At 37.8% G+C, this 11,900-nt stretch overlaps 1 protein-coding gene across 1 annotated transcript in view; it reads left to right on the forward strand.

The window, feature by feature from the left end:
* The window catches only part of LOC109098036 (peptidyl-glycine alpha-amidating monooxygenase B-like), a 38,513-nt gene that overhangs the window by 22,767 nt on the left and 3,846 nt on the right, over window positions 1–11,900 (forward strand). The window contains exons 15-20 of the mRNA XM_042732120.1: window positions 2,115–2,417; window positions 8,581–8,710; window positions 9,720–9,836; window positions 10,047–10,119; window positions 10,407–10,617; window positions 11,693–11,896. Coding sequence (XP_042588054.1) covers window positions 2,115–2,417; window positions 8,581–8,710; window positions 9,720–9,836; window positions 10,047–10,119; window positions 10,407–10,617; window positions 11,693–11,896 — 1,038 coding nt within the window. The remainder of the gene's footprint in view (window positions 1–2,114; window positions 2,418–8,580; window positions 8,711–9,719; window positions 9,837–10,046; window positions 10,120–10,406; window positions 10,618–11,692; window positions 11,897–11,900) is intronic.

The raw sequence follows: 11,900 nt of genomic DNA on the forward strand, positions 1-11,900 counted from the left end.
CGGGTAAGGTTAGGGTCAGGTTTGGTGGTATGGCTAGGTTTAAAGGGATAGTTCACCCAAAAATCAAAATTATGTCATTAATGACTCACGCTCATGTCGTTCCAAACCCGTGAGACCTCCGTTCATCTTCGGAACACAGTTTAAGATATTTTAGATTTAGTCCGAGAGCTTTCTGTCCCTCCATTGAGAATGTATGTACGGTATACTGTCCACGTCCAGAAAGGTAATAAAAACATCTTCAAAGTAGTCCATGTGACATCAGAGGGTCCGTTAGAATTTTTTGAAGCATCGAAAATACATTTTGGTCCAAAAATATCAAAAACTACGACTTTATTCAGCATTGACTTCTCTCCCGGGTCTGTTATGAGCGCCGTTCACAGCACATCCGGTTTGCGAACGAATCACTCGATGTAACCGGATCTTCTTGAACCAGTTCACCAAATCGAACTGAATCGTTTGAAACGGTTCACGTCAACAATAAGCGTTAATCCACAAATGACTTAAGCTGTTAACTTTTTTAACATGGCTGACACTCCCTCTGAGTTCAAATAAACCAATATCCCGGAGTAATTCATTTACTCAAACAGTACACTGACTGAACCGAGCCAGATAACGAACGAAACATTGACTCGTTCTAGAGTCAAGAACCGGTTGCATCGGTTTTCGGATCACCGGTAGTGATGGGAAGTTCTGTTCTTCTCCGCGAACCGGTTCTTTCGGACAGTTTTTGATTCAATAAACCGGTTGCCGAAAACGGTTCACCAGTTCTTTTGCGCTCGACGTAATGACTTCATTGGCGATGATTGCCCTTGATTCAAGCCTTCGGTTTACCCGCGCTCATAACATTAGCACAGAATCAGTTCAGAATCAATCACCAAAAGAACCAGTTCGGTTCAGACGCGCTGTGTGTCAGTCCGCTTCACGCATGCGCAGTATCCATCAGCTCCTCGGTTCTCGAACTGGACGCGTCCGACAGAAACGGTTCTTGACTCGAGAACGAGTCAATGTTTCGTTCGTTATCTGTCTCGGTTCGGTGTTCTTCTTCTTTAGTTCTCTCTTCACAGCAGTTCAGTCAGTGTACTGTTTGAGTAAATGAATTACTCCGGGATATTGGTTTATTTGAACTCAGAGGGAGTGTCAGCCACATTAAAAAAGTTAACAGCTTAATTCATTTGTGGATTAATGCTTATTGTTGACGCGAACCGTTTCAAACGATTGAGTTCGATTTGGTGAACTGGTTCAAGAAGATCCGGTTACATCGAGTGATTCGTTCGCGAACCGGATGTGCTGTGAACGGCGCGCTCATAACAGACCCGGGAGAGAAGTCAATGCTGAATAAAGTCGTAGTTTTTGATATTTTTGGACCAAAATGTATTTTCGATGCTTCAATAAATTCTAACGGACCCTCTGATGTCACATGGACTACTTTGAAGATGTTTTTTATTACTTTCTGGACGTGGACAGTATACCGCACATACATTCTCAATGGAGGGACAGAAAGCTCTCGGACTAAAATCTAAAATATCTTATACTGTGTTCCGAAGATGAACGGAGGTCTCACGGGTTTGGAACGACATGAGGGTGAGTCATTAATGACATAATTTTGATTTTTGGTTGAACTATCCCTTTAAGTGTGGGTTAAGGTGTTAGGGATCAGTCAACAGTGTAATTATAAACGTCATTACATGCAGGTATTTTTTAAAACATAAGTACAATGTAAAACCATGTATGTACACAGTAAGTGCGTTGTACCAAATGATTCATTTAAATATAAGTACATGGTAGTAGTTAAAGACACCTAACATTGTTGCCGTTTAATCATAAATTAATATTGGGATTGTTACATGGCAGTCTGTCTCAGGGTTGAATTTGAACATATGTGCCCTCTCTCCCAGTTTGAGCCATGATCCTTAACATATATGTGCCCGGCATCATAACATATTGTCATTTGAAAGCAATCGTCTGTCAGCGGATCCGTCTGAATATATCAAATACATATAACACCACCAGCACATCCTCCTTTCCTCCACTCCAATGGCTTTCTCACTTTTCTATTCACACCACCATTCCTCTCTTGTCTTTCCGCTTCTCCTCCTCTGTTTCCTCCTGTGCAGGTGACCTCTATTCCCTTCTCTCTAAACTGCTGGGGGAGAGGGAGGACGTTGCCCACATGCATAAGTACAGCCCCGCAGAGGCGGCCCGAGCCCAGACACGTCTGATGGCAGAGATTGATAGCATAATGCAAAAAAAAGACCTGGGCTGGCCACGTTTAGGCTACAAAACAAAAGAGGATGCAATTCTGGTGAGGGACAGAGTTCACAAGTTTCACCAGTTAGAGTCCACTGTGAGCCCCTCGAGGAGCAGGACGGTACCCGCCAGACAGCCGACCACAGGGGCGGCTCCGAGGGACCAACCAGGTGGGTTTCGGCCTCGTTTTTTTTTTTTTCCAACAAAAAGCAAGGACATAAATGTATCAAGTATCTCTATCAAGTGCTGTGTGGATGTTGAGCTTTCAACACATAGGCCACAGTGTCAAATGAGACATGAGTTTGTCTCCCACATATCCATTTGTTTTCCATTTGAAGCCTGTTTCCACCCATCCCACTGCTGTCATTTATACTTTGGGCTGCAGAGAGTGTTTGCTTAGCGTGTAATATTATAGCATGTGGTTTTAATAATTCTCTAATATGGAACATGAGAATTTCCTATAGAATAGATTTCAAGATGCATCAAAAGCTTTCATCTTGATATTCATAAAATCACCACTGCGAGAAAGATTGGTCGGTTTTGAAGAAAAAGATTGTCAGGAGTAGACAACAAGTGTATATAGTTCATTCAGAAAATATTCAGACTCTTCATCTTTCACATTTTCATGTTGAATAAGTATTCAAACTCTTGACTCTACTTTCTGAGCAATTACGGCTTCAAGTCTTTTTTGGTATGATGTGACAAGCTTTGCACACATGGATTTGCAGATTTTCTGCCATTTTTCTGTTTAGATCCTCTTTAACTCTGTCAGGTTGTGTGGTGAGCATCAGTGGGCACTGGGCAGCCATATTCAAGTTTTTATTGGGTTCATTTCCAGGCTCTGACTGGGACACTGGGATTCTGAGTTGTAGCCACTCTGTCATCGTCTGGGGGGGGTGTTTGGGGTCATTGTCCTGATGGATAGTGAACCTTTAGCTCAGTCTGAGGTCCTGAGTGTTCTGGACCAGAGTTGGGAAGATTACTTAGAAATTGTAGTCCGTTTCTGATTCCAAATTACATGACAAAAATTGTAGTTAGTAACGTTATCCATTACATTTTAGGTAATATAAGCTGACTACTTTCTGATTACTTTTAGATTACTTTTTTGACCTATCTCATTTATCACATTGAGGGTGATATTGATATAAAAACACAAAGGGTAAGAAAATACATTTCATTCATTGTAATTAATAACATGAACTATATATATATTTGTTTACCTGCATGTCATGTGACCATAACCAACATCAGAGAGCCATGAACATGCAAACGTGATGCTTAATTATTAAATATTTATTTTAAAATCTCAGGGGTACTTCAAGTATATATATTAGGGAAAGAGGTTCAGCTGACAAAGTTTGGGAATGCCTGCATTACATGTAAATAGGAAATAATGTGAATTTTAATGTGTTTAAAAGACAAAAGCTTTACAAAGACACAGTGATGGATGGTTAAATAACCTACTGAGTGATAATTCAAATAAAAATGATTGTGTTCATCAGTATTTGAAGCAGTGTTCAAACACTTCTTTAATCTCAAATGATTTTTGTAAATCAGTGGTCAAATGTTGTGTAATCACTTGCTATCCAGCTCTGTTCTGGCTCCAGTTTTTCTTAAGAATATCTTTATATTTTGCTGTGTGCAGCCTTGCTTCCAAACTGACAGTGGTTTCCACATTTCATTGTGCCAGTGATGAGCGGTGTCTGGTTTTCCTGCACACATGAATTGGAATTGATAAGACCAGAGAATCAAGTTTAGATAATAGTCTAGAGTCCTCAAGGTGCTTTTTTCCAAGTAGGCTTTCAAGTGTCTTTACTGAAGAGAGGCTTTCGTCTGGCTACTCTGCTATAAAGCCCAGATCAGTGGAGTATTGCAGTGACGGTTGTCCTTCTGTAAGTTTCTCCCATTTCCACACATGATCTCTGGAGCTCAACCAGAGCTTTCTTACCAGCTGCTCCCTTTGGCCACGTGGGCAGTTTGGTTGCATCAACTTACTCCATTTAAGATTTATGGAGGCCACTGTGCCCATTGCAGCAGAGTTTTGTAGATTTCCACAAATGTGTGCCTCAACACAGTCCGTCTCTGAGGTCTGCAGGCAATCCCTGAGACCTCACAGGCTATTTCTCAGTCAGAAGGCTTCATCCTAAGTAACGCTGCATATCTTGGCAGTCATGTCAACATGCACCGTCGAAGGCCATCTCAGTTTGAAGGGTCCTTGGAAGGCAGCTTTTGTTTCACTTCCTTCACTTGGCATAGTTTAAAGGCATATTTTAAATCCTTCCATCCTTGAAACACCCACAATCCTTTGTACATATTCCAATTCACAAAAAAGAAAAATGAGGCAGCACTTTGCTCCCCCGCATTCTCGATGAAATGCCAGACAAAAAATGTTTTCGGAGATGAATGCCTTGTTTTCTTTTGTTGTGTTGAGACCACATATGGTTGTCATTTACTGTTTTGCATTAATATAAAGTCAGTTTGTTGTGTTGAGACCACATATGGTTGTCATTTACTGTTACTGTTTTTTCCGGCTTTTCCAAAATATATTTTTTATTGTGTTTTTTCCAAAATAGGTTAGTAGCAGCAACTTTACATGGCCGATCAATCTAATGTTAACCTAGAGAACTGTATGCTGTTCAAGTGTCTGTGTGGAGTGTGGAGCAGTAGTGCTCACTGCAGGACAGATGGAGGCGCCAGAGTAATACATATGTGACCTGTACTGGCAAACACTGCAGGACAGATGGAGGCGCCAGAGTAATACATATGTGACCTTTACTGGCAAATTTTGCTAATTTTAGTAAATTTAGTAAATTTAAAGATTTCTGAAGATTCCAAAGCAAAATCACCCAGCAATATTACATCTCTTCCCCCACTTCTTTTCTTAATAATCATTACTAGATTTATAATCGCAATATAGCTATTTTTATTTTACATTTGTTATAAATAACTATTCAAGTAAGAAAAACAAATAGTAAAATGCAAAAATCACTTAAGTGTGTTCATTAAAAATAAATTGATTATTTAACTACAGTTTAAATCAGTTCAAAGCAGTTCAATCAAGCAGCGAGAGATTGTCTCTTATTTTATTGTTTGATTAACATTGAGACAGACGGCCTATATTAAGACATAGTGTAATGCACAGATCTAATATAATGTTACACATCCAATGTTTTTACCCAAAAGTTCCCCAAACGTTCACTTAAGTTATAACAGATTATGTTTGCGTGACTATGTAAATATATTTAGCCTACTGTAAATCTGTGTATATGTGTATCAGGATAGAGCACTTTCGGTGTCTGTTGTCTTCATGTGTGTGCTTCGGATAAGAAGCAGCGCGAGAAGTCAGTGGAGAAAAGGTACTCCTCTCAGAAAATGTACAAATAAAGATACTTTTAGATGTTTAAATAGTATTTGGAGCACTGGGATCGCTAGACAACGGCTTAATGAACAATTTTTTCTGAAAACCTCAAAGTCGACCAAAATCTAAATATATATATTTTTTTGCCCGTAGCTCAAAATTAGCCCGTGGACATTACTACTCATTTTGCCAGCACAGGTCACATTTTTCAAATCTTTATCTGAGTTGAATCTTTCGTTTATTTGTGTGCAATCACAATAACAACAAAACATTGTGCTTTTGTAAAATAATGAAAGCAAACAGGATGTGCTTTCTGCCGTCTCAGTCTCTATGAACTTAAGCATGAAACTCTGTGTATACTTGCCTTACAGACATGAAAAATATATCTATATCTATAGAGATTGAAATGTCTACTTTTAAATGAACCAATTAAAATGGAAAACAAATATTTTCAGATTATTTAATCCGTATGAAACGTATACAGGCTGAGATGAGGAGTCAGTGTCTCTAAAGCCGAAAACAATGAAACCACTAGTTTATCAATAAATTAAAATGTTAATGCACCCTTCTTACTGTATTCCTAATTCATGCGTAATCATTACTTATGCCAGTGTGCTGTGGAAAGCTTTATGCGTGTGCTTGAGCACTTATTAGGCTATGTAGGCAATTAAAGTCTCATTATTTTGTTTTACATGGTTTATTAACAAACGTGTGATTAGTCGACTAATGCTTAGAATGAACGACTACTAGTCGACCAGAAAAAATCTTTAGTTGAGGGTAGCCCTAGTGTTTTCACTGCTTGACTGTAGAGCTGGATATTTTTAAGACGTAACAAGTAAACTTATTAGAGCGTCTCATTCTAGCATTAAATGCTGAGAAGAAGTGTGGCCTGGAGGCCTCAGAAGAACTGGACTGGGAAGGACACAGCTCTACTAGGATGCAGCTTTGAGAAGCACACTTGGTTTTTGTATGTCTTTTCAGCTATTAGACAAGAGTTGAATGTGCCACAGATGGACTCCAGTCAATGTGCAGAATCAATAGAGATGATCCAGACAAATGGGATGCACCTTATCTAAATTCAAAGGGTCTGAATACTTATGTCAATGTGATTTTTTTTATTTTTATTTATTGTTTCTATTGTTGTGGGTCAGACAGTGGTGGAAATATACGCAGTGCAAACAGTGTTTCATTTAATATGCATGTGTTTGTGTGTGTGGTTTATTAGTGAATTTGCAGAATTAATATATATAATTTTGCATTACTGTTGGATAGTTTGTCATTGCTCTTGTCCTCATTCATAAGTCAAATGCATTTCATGAATCTGTTTTATTTGGGACGTGTTGAATGTGTCTTTGACTTAATGCTTTGGGAGCAATTATAATGAAAGAGTGTCATTCATCAGTGCACTTGTGCTGTCATTTGAAACTTATCCTAGACCAGATCTAATACCTAAACAGCTTGATTTATAAACAGCGTATCACTCATTTGTTGTCTAAGTGTGTGGCTTAAACTATAGGTTTAGTGTTTTGTTCAATTCTAAAATACTAAAAATTCTCTTTTAGCCGCTAGTTTTTATAATTATCTTAATACAAAAACAACAAAAATCTAAGGTTTGTATACAGAATATGTATCTACAGGCTTTTGCAAATCTGAAACAATTGTAAGTCACACATTTTTTGCATTGCTTTCACTGTACATGTTTTGTTTATTAAACATTTTAGTTATTTGAATGTGCTTTAGGCTAATAATAGTAGTGAGCTCTGTTTAACACATTTTACCATATTTAAATCAGTCTTCAAAATTTCTCAGATTTATTTCCCCAAAATCAACTGCACAAATGTGAAAAGAGCTACAGTGCTCATAAAAACAGCCACTTAAGTTCACACAGGTATCGAATAAGAGAATGATATAGTTATTGACACTGGACTTTTGACATGTTTGACCTCCAGACAAGATCCATATAAATTTTCTCTGAACCTCATATATGTTGTTTTATTTATTTATTTATTTATTATAATTTTTTTTTAAAGATTTATTTATGGTGTTTTATGCCTTAATTTGGATAGGACAGTATAGGTTGACATGGTGTTTTATGGATTGGTTTGTGTGTGGGGGTTTGGGTTGGTGACACCCAAAGCACAATGGGGCCGATATTTCGGCACGCTGCCCACGAGGCCATCGGCACTGACCATATATGTTGTTTTATAGTTTGAAATCAAACAAAAAATGTATTTAACATAGTGTAAAGGCATTCATCCATGAAGTGTTTCTTAAGTGTACAAATACTTCTGAGACTTCTCTTAATGTAGTAGGTACTTGTGTCATTGACATCTTTGGCTGTGTTCAGAATGGAGCGCACTCAAACTTTTTTTATACTTATAAAAGTATAGTGTTCTGGCAAATCCTTCTGTTAAATGTTTGCCAAACACTGCAGCAAATGTGCCGCAAGTTCATATTTCCACTTGGCATATTATATGGCAAATCCTTCTGTTAAATGTTTGCCAAACACTGCAGTATATATATATAGCTGTGAATGCTGAATTTTCTTCACCCCTTCAGGGAAACCTATTCTTATTTATATGACACAACAGCCGAACTTAAGAAGGTTTGTCATTTTCACTCAGAACAAGTTATTGATATTTTGGAGTTTAGTTAGTGGTCAGATGTTGATTAAGTTTTGAGTTTGTTCAGGATTCTTCAGATTGAATCACACAGGTCCATTTGTTTGTCAATCAGGCTACGCTGAGTGTGTGTGCAGCTCGCGAGGACAACACACTGTATAGTATAAAAAGTATACACCTCATATAGGAGATGACATGACATTCCAAACATACAACATAAAGTTTTTAGCACTCAGCAAACCATATTAATTCCTCATTTCCCACGAGAGTTCAGCTCATGTAGTGTTCACATACAGAAGTTGAGTAGAGATTGACTTGTGTCACTGTATTTGGTGTGTGTGTGTGTGTGTGCAGGTGCTCATCTGGTGGAGGTGTCAGACTGGCCCGAGGCAGGGCTGCAGCTGGGACAGGTGTCTGGTCTGGCTCTCAAATCTAACGGTGACCTGATCATCTTCCACAGAGGAGATCACATATGGGGAATTAAGTACGTTTTGGAATATAAACCCACTCCATACAGTTAACATTTCTCAACTAGAGAAAGAGAAAAGCTCAGAGAAAAAAAAAAAAGAATTTGAGTGAGTGATAAAGTGTGATGTGAGGAGCTGATGTAGAATTGAACTTTTATCTAGACATGCAATGTACACTGACTTTTTGCTCATGATGTTTTGTTTGAGTTTTATATTGAGATGTGATGTACTTTTTGCTGATGTTTTTGTCATTGTGTTGTTTTTTTCAGTTTTATTTTGATATTAATGAAATGGTGAAAATTGTCATCATTTGTTGCCTGTCATTCAAACCCATGAGAATTTGTTTTGTTTTGATTTGTTTTGTGTATTTTTTTAATTTTTAATTTTTTTCTGAAAAGAGATTTTTTGTATATTTTTTTAGTTTTTTATAAATTTTCTGATGAGATTGCTTTGTATGTTGAACAGATTTCATTTATGCCTTTTTTCACATATAAACACATATAAAGAGCACATCAAATAAGGTAAGCGGAAGCTCATCTGCCTTCGGTTGAAGCTTTAAAACCTGTGAGATTTCTTCTTGCATATCACGCAAGCACATTTGAGCTTCCACAAGTACCAATGAAGATTGTTTTCATGCATCAGACAAGTACAGTTGAGCTGCCGTTGACCATATTTGATAAGCTCTGTTCTGTGTATTTGTCTTCATTTGTTTCTCGAAGGTGAATGAAAGTCAATAAAGTACACAAAGCTTTCATATGGCTTCAGAGGACTTGGAGTAAAATGTCATTTGTGCTGTTTATCATAAGTTTGTAGAGCTTTTTTGATCCACATTTATTTGCATTGTGCGGGAAAGAGCAGAGATTCTTTCAGTTTCTATTTTGTGTATAAAAAAAATCATTTAGGAACAGTATAAGGGGAAGGAAATGATCACAGGTTTTTATTTTGGGTTAACTATTCTTCTAAATGGTGAATGCTGCTTATGTAAAATGTGTTGTGATGATATGATCAAGTTGTTTTCCCTTCCAGCTCCTTTAATTTCAATGGCGTCTACCAGCAGAAGGATCTGGGTCCAATCCAGCAGTCCACAATCATGGTGGTGGATCCAGTCAAAGGAAAAGTGCTCAAAGCTTCAGGAAGAAATATGTAAGTCTATGAGATTCTGTTATTATACCATGTCTACAATTCATGTTAGTTGCACAATGCAATTTACAGACTGGAATTCTGCCATTTCTAATCAATGAAGCTGCATTTGCACTGTAGACAGATTGTGTTTTCACATGCAGTGTAGACACTGTACTGCTGCTTGCTGTATTTCCTATCTTTGATGCATCGATGACCTGTTTGTTTGAACAGGTTCTATATGCCTCATGGAATAACTACTGACAAAGACGATAATTACTGGGTGACCGATGTAGCACTTCATCAGGTAAAGACACTCAAATGAACTCTTAATGTATAAGTGAAAAACCTTTGGAGAAACCAGGTTCATCTGGGACAGTCCTGGATGGGTGGCAGAAAATGCATGTATTAATATCTATGAATAACTTTTAATATCTATCAAATCCCAATATAATCATTAGAGGTCCAGAAAAAATAAGAACTATCATTGGAAAAGCATTTGTGGTAAACAATACATGAAAAAAAAAAATTTATCTGTATAAAAACATTGTATAATGTAATGTAAACTCGAGCACCTTTTTCCTCTATATATAGGTATTCAAACTGAGCAGCGACGGTAAAGATCGCCAGCTTCTGGTTTTGGGAGAAGCCTTTGAACCAGGAAGTGACAAGAAACACTTCTGCCAACCTACAGATGTGGCCGTGGACCCTGTTACTGGAAACGTCTATGTCTCAGACGGCTACTGCAACTCCAGGATCCTCAAATTCTCCCCAGAGGGCAAATATATCTCACACTGGGGAGCAGGTACACTTATGATCTCCTAATAGTTTCATGTTCAAAAGAATGTGTTGATGTTGATGCAGCAAGTCAAGTCAAGTCATCTTTATTTATATAGCGCTTTAACAAAAAAGATTGTGTCAAAGCAACTGAACAACATTAATTAGGAAAACAGTGTGTCAATAATGCAAAATGACAGTTAAAGGCAGTTCATCATTGAATTCAGTGATGTCATCATGCAGCTCAGTTCAGTTTAAATAGTATCTGCAATCATTTGCAATCAAGTCAACGATATCACTGTAAATGAAGTGTCCCTAACTAAGCAAGCCAGAGGCGACAGCGGCCAGGAACCAAAACTCCAGCAACGAGAAACACTTTGATATTGCTGCTAGGGATGATGAATTGAATCAGTGAGGCAGAACTATTTTGTTTCTCATCTGTTCTTGAATCTCTTTAGATCGTGGCATGATGTGTTTCTCTTTAAGCATGCTTCTCTTTGTCAGACAGGTTCTGTTTAAGTGATTTCTTGATTCAGCAGGTCTGGGTGTGGCTAGTGAATTAACTCAGTTTTCTAAAATAATGTTAACCAGTTCTTTCATGATTTAACAGGAGCGGGAAATTCATTTTTCACGTAGGGCCAGGCAGCTTTTTTTCCCTTAATAAATGAAATCATCATTTGAAAACTGCATCTTGTATTTACATCTTTGTGTAATATTAAAATTAGTTTGATTATCTAAATCTTTTAAGTGTGACAAATATGCAAAAAAAAAAAAAAAAAAACAGGAAGTGGGCAAAAAAAACTTTTCACAGCACCATATGTTAATGGTTGTGTATTTTTGTATTTAATCTCAGTCTTCCTATCCATGTTGAATCAGGGTTTCGATGCATAATAGTAAACCTGAGATTATATAACAATTGTTATGACTGCAGAAATATGTTAATCAGGACACAACCATAAAACTTTTCACACACTTTTAAAAAAATAATTATTACTTCAAAGGGTTACTAATGACATGTCATCTGGATATTTTCATGTCTGAAAAATGTTTTGGATTAAACAGGTTGAGTCTCAATTAATACTCATTCTCTGCTGATGAAACAGGTTCCTCGGACAGAAAACGGCGCGCTTCATTCTTGATCCCGCACAGCCTGACCTTCCTGCCGGATAAACGGGAGCTGTGTGTGGCTGATCGAGACCACGGACGCATTCAGTGCTTCATGGCAGATACCGGCGAGTTCGTGAAGGAAATCAAAAAAGAGCAGTTTGGAGGAGAAGTGTTCGCCATCGCGTACTCGCCTGCCCAAGGTAT

This window comes from Cyprinus carpio, chromosome B10 (assembly GCF_018340385.1).
Source record: "Cyprinus carpio isolate SPL01 chromosome B10, ASM1834038v1, whole genome shotgun sequence".
Taxonomy (NCBI): Eukaryota; Metazoa; Chordata; class Actinopteri; order Cypriniformes; family Cyprinidae; genus Cyprinus; species Cyprinus carpio.